This window comes from Poecilia mexicana, unplaced genomic scaffold, assembly GCF_051168715.1.
Source record: "Poecilia mexicana isolate PSO_F unplaced genomic scaffold, ASM5116871v1 scaffold_1, whole genome shotgun sequence".
NCBI lineage: Eukaryota > Metazoa > Chordata > Actinopteri > Cyprinodontiformes > Poeciliidae > Poecilia > Poecilia mexicana.
In genome coordinates, this window is record NW_028263370.1 from 24,678,163 (window position 1) to 24,699,221 (window position 21,059).

Below are 21,059 nucleotides of genomic sequence, written 5' to 3' on the forward strand. Positions count from 1 at the left end.
AACTGAATTAAAACTGAAATGTCGCTTTATTTGGGAATGTCCTTCTGGTGCCGGTCCGGTTGGACTTTCAGATCTGTTCGGACTTCCTCCAGAACCTTCTGGGCGGCTTTAAAGGGAAACTGGAACAGCAAGATGCCAGCGGCCTCCAGGTCGCCCTTCAGGCTGCGCAGCAGCTGCTCGTACTCCTGCAGGACGGACAAGCGGGACGTCAGAGACGAGCGGGACGTCAGAGACGAGCGGGACGTCAGAGACGAGCGGGAAGCTGCAGGTACACTGACCTGGGCGCCCTGGTCCAGGTCCAGCTGCAGAGCCTCCATGGCGGTCCGTTTGGACTCCAGGATCTCCTGGAAACAGGAAACAGGTTTCAGAGTCAGAAAATCCCAGGAGAACCGGGGTCACTCCTTCACTTCCTGAAAGCTGCTAGTTAGCATCAGATCCTGGAATTAGGCCATTCTGCTAGCTTATGTAGCAACATGCTAACTAGCTTCTAGCTATGTTAGCTTAAAGTTTTACTCCATGTTTTCAGAGGAGTTTCTCAAGTATTATGAACCTGGTGGCGACTGTGATGTCATCAGTTCAGTTGCTAAGGTAACACTCTGTGATGTCATCAGTTCTGTTGCTAAGCTAACACTCTGTAATGTCATCAGTTCAGTTGCTAAGCTAACACTCTGTGATGTCATCAGTTCAGTTGCTAAGCTAACACTCTGTGATGTCATCAGTTCAGTTGCTAAGCTAACACTCTGTGATGTCATCAGTTCAGTTGCTAAGCTAACACTCTGTGATGTCATCAGTTCAGTTGCTAAGCTAACACTCTGTGATGTCATCAGTTCAGTTGCTAAGCTAATACTCTGTGATGTCATCAGTTCAGTTGCTAAGCTAATACTCTGTGATGTCATCAGTTCTGTTGCTAAGCTAATACTCTGTGATGTCATCAGTTCTGTTGCTAAGCTAACTGTGATGTCATCAGTTCAGTTGCTAAGCTAACTGTGATGTCATCAGTTCAGTTGCTAAGCTAACTGTGATGTTATCAGTTCAGTTGCTAAGCTAACTGTGATGTCATCAGTTCAGTTGCTAAGCTAACACTCTGTGATGTCATCAGTTCAGTTGCTAAGCTAACACTCTGTGATGTCATCAGTTCAGTTGCTAAGCTAACACTCTGTGATGTCATCAGTTCAGTTGCTAAGCTAATTCTCTGTGATGTCATCAGTTCTGTTGCTAAGCTAACTGTGATGTCATCAGTTCTGTTGCTAAGCTAATACTCTGTGATGTCATCAGTTCTGTTGCTAAGCTAACTGTGATGTCATCAGTTCAGTTGCTAAGCTAACTGTGATGTCATCAGTTCAGTTGCTAAGCTAACTGTGATGTCATCAGTTCAGTTGCTAAGCTAACACTCTGTGATGTCATCAGTTCAGTTGCTAAGCTAACACTCTGTGATGTCATCAGTTCAGTTGCTAAGCTAACACTCTGTGATGTCATCAGTTCAGTTGCTAAGCTAATTCTCTGTGATGTCATCAGTTCTGTTGCTAAGCTAACTGTGATGTCATCAGTTCAGTTGCTAAGCTAACTGTGATGTCATCAGTTCTGTTGCTAAGCTAACACTCTGTGATGTCATCAGTTCAGTTGCTAAGCTAATACTCTGTGATGTCATCAGTTCAGTTGCTAAGCTAACTGTGATGTCATCAGTTCTGTTGCTAAGCTAACACTCTGTAATGTCATCAGTTCTGTTGCTAAGCTAACACTCTGTAATGTCATCAGTTCAGTTGCTTAGCTAACACTCTGTGATGTCATCAGTTCAGTTGCTAAGCTAATACTCTGTGATGTCATCAGTTCAGTTGCTAAGCTAACTGTGATGTCATCAGTTCTGTTGCTAAGCTAACACTCTGTAATGTCATCAGTTCAGTTGCTAAGCTAACACTCTGTGATGTCATCAGTTCAGTTGCTAAGCTAACACTCTGTGATGTCATCAGTTCAGTTGCTAAGCTAACGAACTCCTGGCTGCTGTGCCTCCAACATTCCAGAGAAACCAGAATGATGAGTTTAGTGTGGAGGATGAAGATTCCTCTTCTCCCAGACCTTCTCCTCTCCTGCAGGGCGGATTCTAACTTTGTGTTCACAGGAAGCTGAAGAAGCGCTGCTGCCGTGTTTGGAGACTGCAGACAGGAAGTACTGAGAGTAGAAACACTTCAACGTGTTTTTGCTCCAGTAAAAGTAAAATCTCAGACAGCTGACTGAACAACCGTCTGGTTTAATCGGGATGAATCAGCTGTTCCTGAGTTAAACTCCTCCTGGTGTTTCTGCTCCTGATCAGAACCTGTGGAGAGGTTCTGGTGCCGCCCAGCGGAGCGGCCCTCCGGCCTCTTACCTGCAGCTTGTTGGCGGCGTTGCTGCGCGCCGTGGGCTCCACGCTGCAGACGGACAGCGCGGCGCTCAGCTGCGCCTCCTTCTTCTCCAGAGTCTGGCTCAGCGCCTCCAGCTTCCTCTGCAGCAGGATCTTCTTCAGGCCGCTCCTCTGCTGGACGTCCAGGATGCTCTGCGTCTGCCTCCTCAGCAGCTCGTCACGCTCCTCCTGCATCTGCCGGGAACACCTGGAGGGGTCAGCGGGGAGGAGGAGGAAGGAGGAGCAGGGAGGAAGGGGTTTACCTTCTGGAAGGCCTGCAGCAGCAGCTCGTGTTCCACCGTCAGGTCTCTGAGCTCCTGATCAACCAGCTTCTGCTGAGCTCGGTACTCCTGCTCACACACCATCATCATCATCATCACCATCAGCGCTGAGCAGCTTCCAGGTGTTGGCTCCGCCCCCTTACCTCCATCCTCTGCTTGGAGTGCTGGTGCTCCTGTAGCCGTCTGTGCAGCTCCGGAAGCTTCTGCTGGACCTCCTGCAGCGTCGTCTTCAGACGCTGGTTCTCCTGCTGAGCTGCTGAGATCTTCTTCTCCCACCGCAGCTTCTGGTTCTGCAGCTTCTTCAGCTCGCCCTGGTACAGAGAGGGAGTGCTCAGGGGATCCAGTGGGATCTACTCCAGATTACCCAGTGGGATCTACTCTAGATTACCCAGAGGGATCTACTATGGAGGATCCAGTGGGATCTACTCCAGGTGACAGAGTGATCTACTCCAGAGGATCCAGAGGGATCTACTCCAGATTATCCAGTTGAATCTACTCCAGATGATCCAGTGGGATCTACTCCAGATTACCCAGAGGGATCTACTCCAGAGGATCCAGAGGGATCTACTTCAGAGGAGCTCCCAGCACTGAAGGACGGCGTTGCGATGATTCATCTACCTTCCACGTGTGATGCTCGTAGTGCTTTGTGTCCAGGAATTCCTCAAATGTCAGTTCTGTCCGTTCTCTCTTGTTGTCGTGTTCCTTGTTCAGAGACACCAGGTGACATTTGTTGAAGGTGTCGATCTCCGTCAGAGCGTTCATCAGCTTCCTCTGGAACGTCTCTGCCAGGGACCGCGTGGTAACCAGCTTCTGCACCTCCAGCACTGAACAGGAATGATGAGGAAGACCAGGAAGGAAACCCGGGAGGAAGCACCGAGCTGCACTCACCTTGCATCCTGCGCTCAAACTCGCCGCCGAGCCTCATCAGCTCCCTCTGGTGGTTCTGGGGAGGAAGAGCAGGCATGAGACGTAAGCCAAAGCTTGAAGCAGGAGCAGAGGATTGTCTCCTCACCAGCTTCAGCATCTTGATGGAGCTGTGCTCCTGGAGCCTCTTCTCCCTGTTGTCCATCTGCAGATTCCGGAGCTGCCGCCGCAGATCCAGCTCCAAGTCCGTGTTCTGCTTCTGCTGGAGCGAGCGAGACGTGACGGCGTCCGTCTTCACCTCAGAGACGGCGTTGTGTTGCTCGGACAGGACGTGCTTCATCTTTTGCTTGTAGACCTGAAAATCCGACAGAGTCAGGATCGGACCGGATCGGACCGGGAGAACAGCAGGACCACCCCACAGGGTCAGTGGAGGACTCACAGTCATCTCCTCTCGGTGTCTCTCATCGACCTCTGACCTTTCTGCGGTCGTATTCCTCAGCTGGACCTCGGACTCCTCGAGGTTCTTCTTGGTCGTCTCCCAGACGGTCTGGGTCTTGTCCCGCTCCGGCTGGAAGAGGCCCTTCTCCTTCCGCACCGTTTCCAGCTCCTCCTGGATGCGGAGGGCGAAATCCCACAACTGCAACACATCGCAGAAAATCAGGGCGGGATTAACCAGGGATTAATGCAGAGGAATTAATCTGGAGTTTAATGACACCAGATTAAAACCAGTCAAACCAACCCGGTTAATTCAAACCGACCCGGTTATAAATGGAAAAGTAAGTAAAGCCTTCAGCCAATCAGCACCAAGGAAAGTGAATGGCGCTCATGGATTGGCTGCTTTGCAAATGCCAGCCAATAGCGTGTCAGATGCCGTCATGGTTAGAAGCAGGAAATAATCACATTTTCATCCAATAGTCTGGAGTCGCGCTCCACAGACGAACCGTGAACAGGCGACAGTCACTGTATGGTTTTAGGAAAAGGTAAACTATTATCTGACTTTCCTGGTATCAGGCTTCAAACGTGTCTGAAAACAGCAAAACGTGTAGAAATGTACTGCTTTGAAAAATGAGCCTGCTGCTGTCTGGTGGATAAAGATGGTCCCGGCAGAGCGGCGCATCCCTGGAGCTCCTTTATTTAACAAAATAACTTCCTCACAGGAAGCTTCAGCATGTTCTGTAGTTCTACCTGAATACAGTTTTAAAATTGTACCTCCTGCACCAGTAACATGTTTGTTTGGCCGGGTTGTACCGGTTCCATCAGGTCCAAACTGCGTAAACACCAGCTAGCCTTGTTAGCATCAGCAGGAAGTTCTACCTGGTCCTTGGTCATTTCTTGTATGGGCGCAGAGTCCAGCAGCATGAAGGGGTTCACCTTCCCGGCTTTCCCCTTTTTGCCCTTTTTGCCTTTCTTTGGAGGCTGAAGAAGCAAACACAATTTGAGCGGCTCATGCTAAGCTAACATGCTAACAGGACATAATTCAGAGTCTAACAATTAATAAATGATGCTCATAATACTACTGAACATTATGATGTAGTTACCAGTAAAGTGTAAACATTTTCTCACCATTGTGGTTCACTAATCAGCTTCTCCCAGCAGAAGAAAATATAAAAACTGGATTTGATAGGAAACGTAAGTTTAACTGTTTCTGTTGAAACAAACCGGAATGTGCTGCCATGGCAACAGGATTACAGGTCCAAAGAAATTTAAAACATGCGTTTACCGTACAGTACTCTGAAATACAACCAACAGGACATATTTAGAAAAAATGTCTATTATAAGGTCTTACAGTTTTGTAGAGAAAATACATTTGGTTCAGTGGATTTTATTGTTTTCCTGTAATATAATTTCAGCATATTGCTTGTATTTTGTGTTATTCTGTGGTTGAGAGCGTCATCTTACACTGTCATCTGTTGGGGCAGCAGCATCAGAACCAGGGATTTAAAAAGGTTCAACAGTCTGATAAAAAAGGCTGGTTCTGTTCTGGTTCTGGTTCTGTCCTGCTTCGATGCAAAGGGGGATTCTTCAAAAACTTTGACTATCCTGTTCATGAGACTGTATTGGGAAAACAGAGTGTCTTCAGTCAGAGGCTTCTTCAGATTCACTACAGACTGCTGCAGGAGATCTTTCCTGCCAACAGCATCGACAATCATTTTTAGAAGAATCTGAATTAATGAGCTACAACAACATTTAATGTCCCTTTGCGCTCAGTAAAATATGTTTGGATCAGAATTGGGTGATTCTTTTTTTTGCGGCAACATTTCGGCTTCAGGACATTTGAAAAAAAAAGTATTAATGTTTTAAGTTATAAATATTGTGTTACCATACAGACATGTTTAACAATAAGAAATTAACAACGGGCAAGCTCAGGATTGGATAAATTAATAATTACAGGTGTTTTTTTTCACCATTGTCTCTGAATGTGTTCCACCCTGGTATGAACATTTACATGTAGACCACAAATAGTTAAACATGTAAATTTAGAAAAATAATGACTTTTTCTTAAAAAGAGTGTGTCCCTTTTACTATATAATATGTTTTATTTTTGAAATTGTAACACATCATGTAGTTACAAATCATTTGTCTTTATTGTAAAGAAAAAAATGCTTTTTTTACTCATTATTACTGTCAGCATTGAAATTCACAGTACTTAATGTTTCTGTAACAATATTTAATAAAAATGTGTGGAATGGAACATCACACCCTGTTATTGTCCCATAACAGGGTGGAAAATGAACGTCTGATTCTAAAATCTGACGATTTTCATCATTGGTTGCAGAATTGCCTCCTTCAAGTCAAAGTATAGGCAGAGTATTTGTCCTGGCTCTATTTGGGAAAACAGGTGACATCCCTGTAGTGGATTTTCCCCTGACAGACTCATTGTTCCCCTCACAGGAGGCAATGGGGGCAACTAGTGAAATGAAAACAGACAAATGGCAAAGACGTCTGATAATACCTCAGACTGCTCTGCAACTCTATTCCATCATCTGACATTTTTTATTTTACTTAAAATGATGACTTCACCCTAATTTCCACCCTGTTTGGTTCATGAACCAACTAGCTAAACTAACATTTAGCTAGTTGTTCAGCAACTAGCTAAATGTGGTCAACATTTAGCTAGTTAACCTTCAACAGAATAACAAACCTTTAATGACTAAATCTAATATGTTTTTTAAATTCTACTGAATAAACATTTTTCACAATCCATCCTAACAGGGTGGAGCTTTAAGCTTTACTCATCCAGGTTTAACATGTTGAAGAGAAGAAACGGTACAGAGATGGTGACAGTTGAAGCTGACTTTGTTTTCCATGGTTGAATTTACTTCAAAACCTTTGATGTCCCTTACATTAAATGGTTTTTATGGAATTTTAGACTTTTTGAAGGCAAAAAGGAAACATCCCAACAGGGTGGGAAGTACTGGGACATGTAGAATATGAGGAAAATATCAAATGAGAAAAATAATTTCAACAGATTCAATTGCATATTAAAATAATGTTTAGTCCAGTCAATCAACTTATTGAAGAAAAACATAAAAAATATATTTTATAATTTAAACTTCATGAGGAAGTCTATTACACTGCACTGGGGAGACAATGAAATAGAGCATGGTCACCAAAAAGGTGTGTAAAGAACAAAATAATATTTAAAAGGCATTTCATTTATATTTGAATAATGGAAAACATCTAAATGTATAATTAAAATACTTTGATGTAAATATTTGGCACATTTTACAAAAAATAATTGTAAGCATAACATGGGGACATGGAATGTTGCCGCAAAAAATCATTTTGTAAGCGGCACAAAAGGAGCCTCCAGTGCGCTGTGCTCCAGTAGGGGGCAGTAAAGCGCCCATCGCGTCAGTAAAGAAGAGTTGGTCTCTGATTGGTTGGAGTTGATGCGGCGTAAACAAAAGCTGAGCCTAAACTCTGCTCGGCCGCTGATGGGGGCTTTAGGTTAGAGGTCAAAGGTTAAAGGTTAAGGAATGTGATCCTTCGGGGAGCCTCTGCTCCGCTGCTTTAGCTCCGGTTTTCACAGTCCACGTCATGTTTTAGGCTCCGATGCTGGGAGGCTAATGTGGCTAAAGCTAGCACAGAGCTAAAGTCCGGTAGTTTTTAAATGGAGTTCGGTTCGGTTCGGGAACTGATCCAAGTTTAAACAGCGGTTGAGTTCGGGCTTTGGAGCCGCCATGAGCCGTTCCCCGTTGTGACTGAAGGGGGAGGATGGCAGCAGAGCTGTTCCCCGCCAAGAAGCTGGTGTCTTCGGCCTCAAGCAGCAGCAGCAGCTCCGCCGCTTCGCTCCAGCAGCAGAACCTGAGCAACAACAACCCGGCCCCGGGCGGCTGCAGCTGGCAGGGCCTGTACCCCACCATCCGGGAGAGGTGAGAGCGGCCCGGCTCCCAGGCGGCCTGGGCTCCGGAGCCATTTATCAGGACTAGATAAAGTCATCCGGTCGGTTCCGGCTCCCAGTTCGGTCCTGGTCCGTTCAGAACCGAACTGACTCCAGTTCACCAGGTCAGAAAGTCATCATCAAAATTTAGTCTAGTTTACATGGAATTTCAAAATGCTCAAAATTAAACGAATAAAACATTAGAAAACAAATAAATGGTGAAGTAACTGAAGGCAAAGAAAGTTTTATTCATTATTATGAAACGTTTTTCATTCTGCTTTATTTGTAAAGTTTTGACCTGCTCATAAATGGTTCTGTCACAGTAACACATTTGTCTGGATGATAAAATGTCCAGACAAATTGAAGTTTTGCAGCAAACAATAATAATGTTGTTTTGAGACCATTTTCTTAATGCAGGATCACAATAAGCTTTAAATTCTAATCAACATTTAACTGTGGAACCAGAAGACATTTTAAATATCCAAAACAAATAAAATGAATTATAAAGGTTTAGGGTTAACCTTAACCCTAAACCACCAAACTGAAACTTCTATCATCCAGTTTTTGGCAGAAAGAGAAAAACAATAAATCATGCAGTTAGAAATTATTCAGTTTGTTTTAAGTTATTGTAGCGTTTGCAGCTTCAGCTACGGCCAATTTCACTTCAGGAAGCTTAAATAAGAATATTTATGGAAATCTGTGATAAATGGTTATTATTCATGTGAAGAGGAGATGAAACCTCTGAGCTGGATGTTAAAATCAAAGATAATGTGGAGATGAAATTTCAGACTTCTGCATTAGTAATTAACATGAATAAATGTTGACACTCCATGATTTACACAAGCAGCTTTTTACCATGAACTGCAGAAATGTGAATCGACATTTTGACTTCATGTCCGTTTAATAGATCAGGTCTGGAATCTGCTGCTTGTTTTCACCTGAAATTCAAATTTTCTTTAAATCTCTCATTTTTATTTGATCCTGATCCTAGAAATAATAAACACAGAGGTTTACCTCCTTCTACCAAACCAACCAACCAGGCCTAAAGACGTCAGTTTTCTGGATTTTAATTGAACTTGGATGAAATTCAGTGAAAATAAAAACCTTAAAATCTGGGTTTGTTTCCTTCATTTCTGTGAAACGTCGTCAGTTTTGGTTCATATTTCTGTCTGCAGGAATTCAGTCATGTTCAACAACGAGATGATGGCGGACGTTCACTTCGTGGTCGGACCGCCGGGCGGGACTCAGAGGGTTCCTGGACACAAGGTAGAGTCCGACAGCTTCTAGGACGAGCTCTCTAGAGATAGATGTATAGAAACAGATCTGCTCCAGAGCTGGATGTCATGTTTAATGTTTAGGGTACGTAAGCTGCTTCTTCATCAGAGGAGCTCGTCTTCGTGAAGTTTGGCTTTAAACCAGAATTAATATTATTATTAATATTAATATTATTATTCTGTTACAGCCGTTTCCTGTAGGGGGCGACTCGTTATGTCTAAAGCAGAATCTTTTAGAAACCAGGTTCTGTTGGCTGGTGCTAGTGGTCCAGTTTGGGCCTTCTGACCCGGTTCCGGTTCTGCTGTTCCTCTCGGCAGTACGTCCTGGCCGTGGGCAGCTCCGTGTTTCATGCCATGTTTTACGGCGAGCTGGCCGAGGACACAGAGGAGATCCGGATCCCGGACGTGGAGCCGCCGTCCTTCCTGGCCATGCTGAAGTAGGTCCGGCTGTCCGTTCGGACCTCAGAACCAGAACCGGTCTGCTAACCCGGCCTCTCCTCCACAGGTACATCTACTGCGACGAGATCGACCTGTGCGCCGACACGGTGCTCGCAACCCTCTACGCCGCCAAGAAGTACATCGTGCCTCACCTGGCGCGGGCCTGCGTCAACTTCCTGGAGACGAGCCTGAGCGCCAAGAACGCGTGCGTGCTTCTGTCGCAGAGCTGCCTGTTCGAGGAGCCGGACCTGACGCAGCGCTGCTGGGAGGTCATCGACGCGCAAGCCGAGCTGGCGCTGCGCTCCGAGGGCTTCTGCGACATCGACTCGCAGACGCTGGAGAGCATCCTGCGGCGGGAGACGCTCAACGCCAAGGAGATGGTCGTGTTCGAGGCGGCGCTGAGCTGGGCCGAGGCCGAGTGCCAGCGCCGCGACCTGCCGCCCTCCATCGACAACAAGCGGCTGGTGCTGGGCAAGGCCATCTACCTGATCCGCATCCCCGCCATGGCGCTGGAGGACTTCGCCAACGGCGCGGCGCAGTCCGGCGTGCTGACGCTCAACGAGACCAACGACATCTTCCTGTGGTTCACGGCGTCTCGCAAGCCGGAGCTGCTGTTCTGCACCAAGCCGCGGAAGGGGCTGGCGCCGCAGCGCTGCCACCGCTTCCAGTCCTGCGCCTACCGCAGCAACCAGTGGCGCTACCGCGGCCGCTGCGACAGCATCCAGTTCGCCGTGGACCGCCGCGTCTTCATCGCCGGCTTCGGCCTGTACGGCTCCAGCTGCGGCTCGGCCGAGTACAGCGCCAAGATGGAGCTGAAGCGGCAGGGCGTGCCCATGGCGCAGCGCGTCATCAAGTTCTTCTCCGACGGCTCCAGCAGCACCTTCCCGGTCTGGTTCGACTACCCGGTCCAGATCGAGCCCGACACCTTCTACACGGCCAGCGTGGTTCTGGACGGCAACGAGCTCAGCTACTTCGGCCAGGAGGGCATGACGGAGGTCCAGAGCGGAAAGGTCACCTTCCAGTTCCAGTGCTCCTCCGACAGCACCAACGGGACCGGGGTCCAGGGCGGCCAGATCCCAGAACTCATCTTCTACGCCTGATCCGGGCCGAGTCGGGTCGCGGCCGGAAGCCGGGGGACTACTTCCAGTGGTGGATGAATACACTAACGGTCTGATACCTGGTGACCCCCCCCCCCCCACCACATCAGACAAGATGGAGGCAAACTTGATCCTTGTTTTCATCTGTTTGTGGCGCCATTATTTGAAACATCATGAAAGTTTCCAGAGGTCATGAAAGGTCAACCCCCCCTTCACCCCCACCGTAACGTTTGTGCTGCTTTTGCTTTGGGACGTTGACGACCTCTGACCTCTGAATTATCTTCTATTGGCGGCTCAGGTGAAGTTTTGCTGCAAAGACATTTGACTCCAGTTCATTTATAGATTATTGATTATTAATCTCTGAAGGCGGTTCCGGACTGAAGGAAGGTCGGGAAATGAAGCAGAACCCGACCAGATCTCTCCATTGGACCTCCTAGTGCCTTAATGACGTGTTGATCCAGTTCTGCTCAGCCGGGTCAGAACTGTTTTCGGGTTTATTTCAGATGGACAACGTTCAGATCCGTGTTGATCCGCGGGTCGTTTCAGTCGGTTCCGGCCAGTCGTTTAGAAGAAAACGGTTCTGATCCGCTGGGTTTTGGGCTTGCTTCACCTCCAGAACCAGAACCGGTCCACTTCCTGCTCTCAGAGGAGCAGTTCCTGTTGGGATCGGGTCACAACCTCAGCTGGATCGGAGTGGACAACTGGGACCGGGTCGTGGTTCTGATCGTGCTGCAGCTCCTCAGGTTGTTGCCTTAGTGAAGCTGCTGAGTGTGGCGTAGTTCCTGCTGCAGCCTGAAGGTGGCGGTGTTGCTGTTACCTGCAGAACCGCTTCACGTTCCTGAGGTTCTGGATGAGGTTCTGCCATCGTTTGGACCTGAAGCTCGTTGCTTTGCTTCATTTAATCACCTTAAAATCAACCTGGAAACGAGCTGAACTGGGTTCAGACTTTCTTTTAGTTTTCTGTCTGTTTTCTACCAGTTTTCTGTTTTTTCTGTTTCGTGTTTTTGTGGCTCCATCCTGATGAAACTCGGTGGCCTTATCAAACGATGAAATAAAAAGTTTCAAAAGTTTCTGTTTGCTGTGCTTTTCCTGAAGAAAATGTTGCAGAAATAAACTGCAGACATAAAGAATTCAGCAGAGGTTCTGGTTCTGGAACTGAGGTGAGCGGGTCCAGCAGTCGGGTTTCTGAAGGTTCTGGAGGATCCAGAGAGCTCGTGGATCCGGATCTCTGGAAGGAACCAGGAGATTCCTGCGGATCCGTCAAGCTGCTGCAGCAAACGGGAAGCTCCTCAGATCCGAGGAGACGCCAAAGTTCTGCCAGATGTTCTGACGGAGCAGAACCGGTTCTGTAGACCAACATCCGCTTCACTGACCTGGAACTGTGGAGGAACGTAACTAGTGATTAGTGACTTAGTTAAGGCGTAATTAAGTACATTTTACCTGTACTTTGAGACGTTTATATGAACATGCTGAGTTTTTTGAGTGAATTATTTTATTGTTACATTTGAAATAACATTTGATGGGATGAAAACTGCAGGAAACCCTGGAGACCTTTAAATTGCACAAAAATTCATATGCTATCATTTTTATTTCAGTTAAAGTGCTCCTAAAGTTTCCTTTGTTAAATCTAAAAACTTTCTGCTCATAAAACAGTAACTAAAAAGCTTAAAATAAAAATTTAACAAGGTATGTTTATATTTGAGTAACGTTTTGCACTGGTAACATTCCGTGTATTTAAGTATTTTGTTTGTCAAAGTAATTGTACTTTTACTTCAGTAGATTATTTCTGAAGCTGCAGATTCTCCGCTGAATCATCAATCAGCTGTTATTCTCCTTCCGGTCCACCAGGCGGCGCTGCTGCACCGAAACGGCTCATCTCAGAAGAAGACGGTCAGTCCAAAGTCTGATCTTCCTGTTTGGATTCAGAACTTTGTGGGATTCCTGGTGGACCGAAGCGGCGCCATGAACAGGCTGAAGCTCATCTCCGGACACCTGAGTCCCGGCGGCTCCGCGGCGCCGCTGCCCGACTTACGGAGCTCCGACTGCGGCTGCGCGGCGCCCAGCCCCGAGGACGAGGTGGTGGTGGTCCACGGCCGGAGGACCGCGATCGGAAAGGCCAAGAAAGGAAGTTTTAAGGTAGATACGGTCCGAGAAAACAGCAGAACCCGAACAATACCGGACTTGACCGAGTTAACCCGATGTTCTACCCCGGGGGTCCAAAGTGGGTCCTGGAGTTCCGGCATCCTGCATGTTTTATTCTCTCCCTGGTTTAACGCACCTGGATCAAATGACGGCTCGTTAGAGGCCCTAAGAGGAACATTGACAAGCTGAACAGGTTGTTACTCCACCAGGGAGAGAACGGAAACATGCAGGGCCTCCAGGACCCACTTTGGGCCCCCCTGTTCTAACCTGTCCGTTTCTCCGCGAGCCCCGCCCCCTGGCGTTGGGCTCCGCCCACTGAGCGGAAGTGGGATGTTGCGTAGATCAGTGGTCCCCAACCTCCCAATGGGCTCTTTGCACCTAAGGCGTTGACGTCACATCTCCAGGAGCTAATGCGGCTCACTTTTTTCCGCTTTGAGTTACCATGACTGGTAGAAAAGACTAAGTTGTATTTCAGATGCAAATAAACAATACTATTAACATTGTTGTCTTCCTAATATAATGGGCTTTTAAGTTTTTGTTAATTTCCAAGCGATCCTGAATTAAGAAGATGGCTTGTAAATATCTGTCGCTACCAGCTAACGCCGCACAGCAAAGTTTGCAGCCTTCACTCCGGATCAGCCTAAAACTACCGGGGATACGGATGGTAAATAAAGGAGCCTCCCTGAGTTATTTCCATGGAATCACTTCTGTATTCAGCCTGAAAGAGTTTATGGGAACGAGAGAGCAGACCAGAGCCAGACAGCCGAGCAACTGATCCGCCTGTACATCCTGCTGTAAACACCGTCCTATCTGAGCTCTTCATAAGAAACATGCAAAGGTAATAAAACGAAATAACACGGAGACATGAAGCAACACGGTCATATTTTTCTAAAAGCAGCAACTTTGAACCTGAACAGCTGAACCAGATCTCTGACACCAGAGCTGCGCTACTGTCAAGCTATGAGGCTTGTTGAGCTTCGTCAGGCTTCGGAAGCTAAAAGCCCGAACCGGAACCTCCCCGTTAGTCTGTCACACTAACGACAATAAACACACATAATATACTTGAAAATAAGATAAATACATTATCCGTTAGAATGTTTAGATACTTAAATAGCACATTTTACAAGAACAATGTCCGAGAATATTGCCTACTAGCATAAGCTAACGTTAATGTTAGCCACAAAGTTTAAGTAAAACTCACCTTCGTGTCAGTGAATGTATAACGAGGCGAACATCTAAAACCTTTCTCCAGCTGACTTGTTGGGGCTTCGGATCGATGTACAAACCTTGGCCAAGCCCTGAAAGCACCTGATGTAAATGATATTTGTATTGGATCGGAAACAATCGAGCCGCTTTACCCCGAACGCGGAAGCTGAGGTGCAAAGAGCCCATTGGTACCGGGCTGCGCAAGAAATAATTAAATATTTCTGTTTTATGTATTATTTGAGTCTGGAGGATCTTTTATTTTGAAAATCCTTTAACCGGATTCTCTCGCCAACACTGAGCCACAAGCAGCAAAATGAGTAAGAAACTGATCCGATGTCTTTGGAAAGTTTCTTTGCAAAGGGGAAAAGGCCCAGAGAAGAGACAGGAGGATGGATTTATCCCGGACCGGTAGGTGAGTCTCACATTACAAGTCGCTCTGAGTAACATGCGGCGACCGGCTGCTAATGAGGCAATGACAGCAGGGCCGAGCGCAAATCGTGACACCGCACCTACTAATGGCACTTCCGGTGGCAGGTGTGACACCTGCCACAAGTGCCACTGCTTTCGGGACTAGCTGCCAGTGTTGTCACTGACTTCGGCACCTTCCCTATTTTCGCTGATGAGATTTAGGGCGGCCATTTTAGAGCGGTCGACCGCTCCACTCAGTGTTATACGTTGGACAGGCACAATGACGTATTTGCGCATTTAATCTTTCATAACACGCTGTTTTGCTACTGGAAACCTTATACAAACATCTATATTTATAAAAATTTCATTTTAAAGTTTTTTAAATTGTATTATACATACTTCAGCATATTTAAATATGCTTAGTGGGGAAAACAATAGAATAGGAATAGAATATTCTTTGGTGACAGCTTCTGTGTCAGATTTAATATGAATGAATTTATAATTAATGAAAATAATGGTGGATCTGGCACAACGTATTGCATTTCCTCTTAAGCGTTGTGTTCCCTTAGAAAAGCAAATATACCCTGGTCTATTTTTTATACAGTCTCAAATTTCAGTTTCCAATAAAGAGCCTCAGTGAAAACATGTTGACAGCTGCCATAAGCTGTCACTTGTGCCACCTTACCACTGGGTAAGGTGGCACAAGTAAGGTGGCCATGGGTGCCACAGGCTGCTAACCTCATTCTCTATCTGTTTCAGACAGAATGTAGCATATGAATAACTTTAGTTCAAACAAATAGAAATAAAATATATCTTAATTAAAACATAATTCTCATACATATTTAAATATACAGCCGGTGTTCAGACTTAAACGGAGAAAGACAACTCCTGCACTGTCAGATGGGACCTCTTCTGCAACAGCTGATAATAGCTACCACTAGGTACCTACCACTACAACTGACACTCGGTTGCCATGGTATGCCAGTGCTGACAAGCTCCTGTCAGTTCCGTATTATAATTATTTTCATACAGGGACCTTAATATAATGCTATTGATTATTAAACCGGGTAAGTTCACTAATATTGACTTATTAGTTAATATTAGTGACAGTGGCAACATGAGATATTGACAATTCCAGAGTGACATTATGTTCAGCCTGGTTCCATGACAGTGCAGGATGTCATAACTTTAAGTGTTTTATTTAAGATAATGCAATTTTTCAAAGAACATGTTATCGTAATTTTCCAAAAATGCCTGTTAACCAGTTTTAAAGAGTTATTGCTTATTATTTAATAAATTTAATCTGCTATTTTTCATTATTTGTCAAGTTCATTACATATTTGTGTGGCATACATGAAGGTTGCTTCTCTGTGTTTGTTTCTGGTTCTGTTCATTGTCTTCAAAGTTTCTTATTCAAAGATGAGAGAATGACTAAAATCTGAGCTACAAAATGCATTTCAATAGCATTTTCTAGGCAGCAGGAGGATTTTCACTTTCAAGTTAAACCACCTTCAAATTTTTTACACTAATATTGAATATTGATAAGTCAAAACACAAAGTATGTACACCTCAAAAACTTTGACAATGTGTGAATCTTCAGCAGCATTAAGAACAAGATTGTTACATATTTTTGGAAATAAAAATTACTTTAGTTTATACTTAAGATGCAAATGATTTTTTCAAAGAAATTTGTGCTGCTTACATATTATTTTATTTGGCAGATATGTTTCAACATGTTTTAAAGTTTATGTCACAAAGTATATGCATAGTAATTGATTTGTCAATATTTATTAGCCATTGTATATAAATACTTTAAACAGCAATAACATATAATTAAGTTTTCAATAACCAAGAACTAAAATATTTATGTATTATAAAATCCCTCATCTGTATCTTATTTTGAAGGGATATATAAACGTTACCATAGCGACCAGAGTCAGAGCGTTTGGTCGAGAGGAGATGAGTAGAGCTGTGAGTCTCAAGTCTGGTTTAGACGGAAAGATTTAAGGATTGTTCCCCTCCGCGGATAATAAAAAGGTTGGGGACCAAATGACATGTTCCCAGATTTATTAAAGTCAAACTGATTTTAAAGATGATTAAAGCTTAAAGATATTAAGGCTGTTGGAAATAAAATCTATGATTATTATTATAACGGTTTTCTAAGTTAATAACTAACGCTGATCCACTGGGCTAACTGGGACTAATCCCAGTAAGATCCTGGTTTTCTTTAGAAGCAGACTGGGATTAAATATTCCAGTTTTTAATCTGAAGCAGATTCATACTGATTTGAACTGGGACTCTGTCCGTCCAACCGCTGCTGTCCAGGCTGGGCGGTACGGAGGCCCGGAGAGGCCAAATGCTAATCGCATGCTAACAAACCGTCTTCCTGCAGGACACCACGCCGGACGAGCTGCTGAGCGCCGTGATGACGGCCGTCCTGGAGGACGTGGGACTGTCCCCGGACCAGCTGGGGGACGTCTGTGTGGGTGAGTGTAATACCCAGCCTGGCCTGAAGGGGCGCCATCGTCCTCTGATCCTGCTAAGAGGCTTTCTGTCTGCAGGAAATGTTCTGCAGCCTGGAGCCGGAGCGCTGATGGCCCGAGTGGCTCACTTCCTCAGGTCAGGGTCTGGGGTCAGAGGTCAGCATGTTGAGGCCTTTGAAGGGGCGGGGCTTCTGAAGGGGCGGGGCCTGGAAGTTCTAACATCTGTTGTGGTTGCAGCGGTTTTCCAGAGAAGGTTCCGGTTTACACGGTGAACAGGCAATGTTCCTCTGGGCTGCAGGCGCTGCTCAACATCGCAGGTAACGCCTCACCTGACCTCACCTGACCCCTTGGTTCCAGCTGGTTCCTCCAGGTCGCCGGCCCAGTCTGACCTGGTTGTTCTGTTTCTCAGGATCCATCCGGAGCGGATCCATCCAGCTGGGCCTGGCCTGCGGGTGAGTTCCTGAAGTGTCCTTCTCTTCCCGTTCAAAGTTCTCCTGAAGAACAGTTCTCCAGACGTTCAGAGACCTGTTCACTCCAACAAACAGGCAGTTGGTCCAGGATCATCCCGACCTCTGACCTGCTGTGTTTCAGAGTGGAGAGCATGTCGCTCCGATCCATGGGGGATCCAGGAGATCTGAGCTCCGGACTGTCGGCCAACGCCAAGGCGAGGGACTGCCTGATCCCCATGGGGTGAGAGGAGGCGAGGCACCGATCCGTCGGCTGCTCAATAATCAATACAACCAACTGCAGGAATTATGGCTTCAGCATCATGAAGTCGATCTGTCAGCAGAAAAACTCTCAGCATGAACGACCTTCACAAAGCCACTGAAGGTCACACAGAGCAGATCAGGATATTTACCAGTATCTTCGTTTATTTATTGATATCAATGTTGCAACATTTTCCAGTCAATCTGATTGGCTCCAGAACTGGAACATTCTTGTCATTCCATGTTTTCCGTCTCCTCAGCGTGACGTCGGAGAACGTCGCGGAGCGGTTCGGAGTTTCCCGGCGGCAGCAGGACGCCTTCGCTCTCGACTCACAGATCAAGTTTGTTGTTTAGCTTTTCAGCTCTGCAGCTTTTCGTCCTTCCTCTGGTTCTCCCAGTCACTCCAGTGTTCCCAGCAGCTCCGGCTCTGGTCCCGTCCGGGCCGGCGCTGACCCGTGTGTCCCCGCAGGGCGGCCCGGGCCCGGGACTCGGGGCGCTTCGACCAGGAGATCGTTCCCGTCTCCGTCACGGTCCGGGACGAGTCGGGCCGGGAGCGGCGGCTGCAGGTTCGGAGGGACGAGGGAATCCGGGCGGGAACGACTCTGGAGGACCTGGCCCGGCTCCGACCCGCTTTCAAACCCAACGGAACCACCACGGCAGGTCAGAACCGCCCGACCCGCAGCACCTTCTCCTGGCCGGCGCCGCTGACTCCGCTCTGTTCCAGGAAACTCCAGCCAGGTGAGCGACGGGGCAGCGGCGGTTCTGCTGGGCCGCCGGGCCGCCGTGGAGGAACTGGGTCTGCCGGTTCTGGGCGTGCTGCGGGGCAGCGCCGTGGTGGGCGTCCCGCCGGACCTGATGGGCGTCGGCCCGGCGCTGGCCATCCCCGCCGCGCTGCAGCAGGCAGGTGAGGCGACCAGAACCTTCTGGACCAGAACCAACATGACCTCCATTTCCTCCTCAGGCCTGAAAGTGAACGACATCGACGTGTTCGAGATCAACGAGGCGTTCGCCAGCCAGGTGTGTGTGTGTTACCTCTCTCTCTCTCTCCAGGTGTGTGTGTGTTACCTCTCTCTCTCTCTCCAGGTGTGTGTGTGTTACCTCTCTCTCTCTCCAGGTGTGTGTTACCTCTCTCTCTCTCTCCAGGTGTGTGTGTGTTACCTCTCTCTCTCCAGGTGTGTGTGTGTTACCTCTCTCTCTCTCTCCAGGTGTGTGTGTGTTACCTCTCTCTCTCTCTCCAGGTGTGTGTGTGTTACCTCTCTCTCTCTCTCCAGGTGTGTGTGTGTTACCTCTCTCTCTCTCTCCAGGTGTGTGTGTGTTACCTCTCTCTCTCTCCAGGTGTGTGTTACCTCTCTCTCTCTCTCCAGGTGTGTGTGTGTTACCTCTCTCTCTCCAGGTGTGTGTGTGTTACCTCTCTCTCTCTCCAGGTGTGTGTGTGTTACCTCTCTCTCTCCAGGTGTGTGTGTGTTACCTCTCTCTCTCTCCAGGTGTGTGTGTGTTACCTCTCTCTCTCTCTCCAGGTGTGTGTGTGTTACCTCTCTCTCTCTCTCCAGGTGTGTGTGTGTTACCTCTCTCTCTCCAGGTGTGTGTGTGTTACCTCTCTCTCTCCAGGTGTGTGTGTGTTACCTCTCTCTCTCCAGGTGTGTGTGTGTTACCTCTCTCTCTCCAGGTGTGTGTGTGTTACCTCTCTCTCTCCAGGTGTGTGTGTGTTACCTCTCTCTCTCCAGGTGTGTGTGTGTTACCTCTCTCTCTCTCCAGGTGTGTGTGTGTTACCTCTCTCTCTCCAGGTGTGTGTGTGTTACCTCTCTCTCTCCAGGTGTGTGTGTGTTACCTCTCTCTCTCTCTCCAGGTGTGTGTGTGTTACCTCTCTCTCTCCAGGTGTGTGTGTGTTACCTCTCTCTCTCCAGGTGTGTGTGTGTTACCTCTCTCTCTCCAGGTGTGTGTGTGTTACCTCTCTCTCTCCAGGTGTGTGTGTGTTACCTCTCTCTCTCCAGGTGTGTGTGTGTTACCTCTCTCTCTCCAGGTGTGTGTGTGTTACCTCTCTCTCTCCAGGTGTGTGTGTGTTACCTCTCTCTCTCTCCAGGTGTGTGTGTGTTACCTCTCTCTCTCTCCAGGTGTGTGTGTGTTACCTCTCTCTCTCCAGGTGTGTGTGTGTTACCTCTCTCTCTCTCTCCAGGTGTGTGTGTGTTACCTCTCTCTCTCTCTCCAGGTGTGTGTGTGTTACCTCTCTCTCTCTCTCCAGGTGTGTGTGTGTTACCTCTCTCTCTCTCCAGGTGTGTGTTACCTCTCTCTCTCTCTCCAGGTGTGTGTGTGTTACCTCTCTCTCTCCAGGTGTGTGTGTGTTACCTCTCTCTCTCTCCAGGCGTGTGTGTGTTACCTCTCTCTCTCTCCAGGCCGTGTTCTGCGTTCAGCGTCTCGCTCTTCCTCCAGAGAAGGTGAATCCTTTAGGGGGCGCCATCGCGCTGGGTCACCCTCTGGGCTGCACCGGCGCCCGGCAGGTTGTGACGCTGCTGAATGAGCTGCGGCGCCGAGGCAGGAGGTGGGTCCGGTTCAGCCACTGCAGCAGAACCGGGTCGGGCCGGGTTCTGACCCGGTTCCACTCTCTCTCTCTCTCTCAGGGCGTTCGGAGTCGTCTCCATGTGCATCGGTACCGGGATGGGAGCTGCCGCCGTGTTCGAGGTCCCCGGGCCGTAGCGACCCGGTTCTGACGGATCCAACAGGTTCGACCCGGAACGTTTCCAGTGATTCCAGTTTAATCGGCCCAATTCCTGAAAACTGATTTCAGTTTCTGCGCAACATTTAAAGTCTGACCTGCTGATGACGATCAGACTGGAATGCTGCGGCAGCACCTCGTTGCACCGCTTCACCGAGGAGGACCAGGTCCCTCCAGGCTGATTGCCCTCCAGGCTGATTGCCCTCCAGGCTGATTGCCCTCCCTCCAGGCTGATTGCCCTCCAGGCTGATTGCCCTCCAGGCTGATTGCCCACCAGGCTGATTGCCCTCCCTCCAGGCTGATTGCCCTCCAGGCTGATTGCCCTCCAGGCTGATTGCCCTCCAGGCTGATTGCCCACCAGGCTGATTGCCCTCCCTCCAGGCTGATTGCCCACCAGGCTGATTGCCCTCCCTCCAGGCTGATTGCCCTCCAGGCTGATTGCCCTCCAGGCTGATTGCCCTCCAGGCTGATTGCCCTCCAGGCTGATTGCCCTCCCTCCAGGCTGATTTCTCCATATTTTCATGCAGATCCCCTTAAAGGGCCGGTTCAGGCAGAATGTGTTAAAACCAGCTGATTACAAACTGATAAAATATTAACAGTTTCTGCGATCATTTCTTGTTATGAAACAATGTTGACCGTTTCCTCCTGATGATGTAATAAAGATAAAAACAGATTTGATCAGATAACA

At 47.6% G+C, this 21,059-nt stretch overlaps 3 protein-coding genes across 8 annotated transcripts; 2 read left to right on the top strand and 1 right to left on the bottom strand.

Annotated features, from left to right (window-relative positions):
• Window positions 1-26: 26 nt before the first annotated feature.
• On the bottom strand, window positions 27-6,830 carry LOC106922965 (dynein regulatory complex subunit 4-like). The gene is made up of 10 exons (XM_088007724.1): window positions 6,819-6,830; window positions 4,837-4,938; window positions 3,962-4,195; window positions 3,671-3,877; window positions 3,547-3,601; window positions 3,277-3,482; window positions 2,802-2,969; window positions 2,641-2,727; window positions 2,312-2,572; window positions 27-344 (listed from the first exon to the last, which is right to left on the bottom strand). Exons 1-10 carry the CDS (start codon window positions 6,828-6,830, stop codon window positions 27-29), a joined length of 1,650 nt encoding a protein of 549 aa, XP_087863850.1.
• A 528-nt stretch (window positions 6,831-7,358) lies between these two features.
• Window positions 7,359-11,785, top strand: LOC106922981 (BTB/POZ domain-containing protein 3). Of its 3 annotated transcripts, none has more exons than XM_088006803.1 (4): window positions 7,359-7,898; window positions 9,082-9,172; window positions 9,369-9,617; window positions 9,686-11,785. In XM_088006803.1, exons 1-4 carry the CDS (start codon window positions 7,741-7,743, stop codon window positions 10,790-10,792), a joined length of 1,605 nt encoding a protein of 534 aa, XP_087862929.1. In that variant the 5' UTR covers window positions 7,359-7,740; the 3' UTR covers window positions 10,793-11,785. The 3 variants fall into 3 exon arrangements, with proteins under 3 accessions (XP_087862929.1, XP_087862930.1, XP_014851267.2); XM_014995781.2 differs by having other exon boundaries at window positions 7,362-7,898; window positions 9,499-9,617; XM_088006804.1 differs by lacking the exon at window positions 9,369-9,617 and having other exon boundaries at window positions 7,360-7,898.
• Window positions 11,786-12,196: 411 nt separating this feature from the next.
• Window positions 12,197-21,057, top strand: acaa1 (acetyl-CoA acyltransferase 1). 4 transcript variants are annotated; one of them, XR_015763285.1, is made up of 14 exons: window positions 12,197-12,851; window positions 16,864-16,957; window positions 17,033-17,090; window positions 17,192-17,271; window positions 17,364-17,406; window positions 17,546-17,644; window positions 17,922-18,002; window positions 18,131-18,321; window positions 18,386-18,565; window positions 18,623-18,678; window positions 20,052-20,197; window positions 20,277-20,378; window positions 20,464-20,836; window positions 20,873-21,057. XR_015763285.1 is itself a non-coding variant. In XM_014995784.2 (13 exons), exons 1-12 carry the CDS (start codon window positions 12,678-12,680, stop codon window positions 20,350-20,352), a joined length of 1,278 nt encoding a protein of 425 aa, XP_014851270.1. In that variant the 5' UTR covers window positions 12,197-12,677; the 3' UTR covers window positions 20,353-20,378; window positions 20,464-21,057. The 4 variants fall into 4 exon arrangements, 1 of the variants encoding a protein (XP_014851270.1); XR_015763291.1 differs by having other exon boundaries at window positions 20,464-20,820; XR_015763297.1 differs by having other exon boundaries at window positions 20,464-20,548; window positions 20,581-21,057.
• The last annotated feature ends 2 nt before the right edge of the window (window positions 21,058-21,059 follow it).

Coding starts and splice junctions, on each gene's coding strand:
- LOC106922965 (XM_088007724.1), bottom strand. Junction 2,573..2,640: donor TGCTGCAGGCCTTCCAGAAG/GTAAACCCCTTC, acceptor TGTTCCCGGCAG/ATGCAGGAGGAGCGTGACGA. Junction 345..2,311: donor GCACCAGAACCTCTCCACAG/GTTCTGATCAGG, acceptor TCCTGTTTCCAG/GAGATCCTGGAGTCCAAACG.
- LOC106922981 (XM_088006803.1), top strand. CDS start 7,741: ATGGCAGCAGAGCTGTTCCCCGCCAAGAAGCTGGTGTCTTCGGCCTCA. Junction 9,173..9,368: donor AGAGGGTTCCTGGACACAAG/GTAGAGTCCGAC, acceptor ATTCTGTTACAG/CCGTTTCCTGTAGGGGGCGA. Junction 9,618..9,685: donor TCCTTCCTGGCCATGCTGAA/GTAGGTCCGGCT, acceptor TCTCCTCCACAG/GTACATCTACTGCGACGAGA.
- acaa1 (XM_014995784.2), top strand. CDS start 12,678: ATGAACAGGCTGAAGCTCATCTCCGGACACCTGAGTCCCGGCGGCTCC. Junction 17,091..17,191: donor CGAGTGGCTCACTTCCTCAG/GTCAGGGTCTGG, acceptor TTGTGGTTGCAG/CGGTTTTCCAGAGAAGGTTC. Junction 18,679..20,051: donor ACGAGGCGTTCGCCAGCCAG/GTGTGTGTGTGT, acceptor CTCTCTCTCCAG/GCCGTGTTCTGCGTTCAGCG.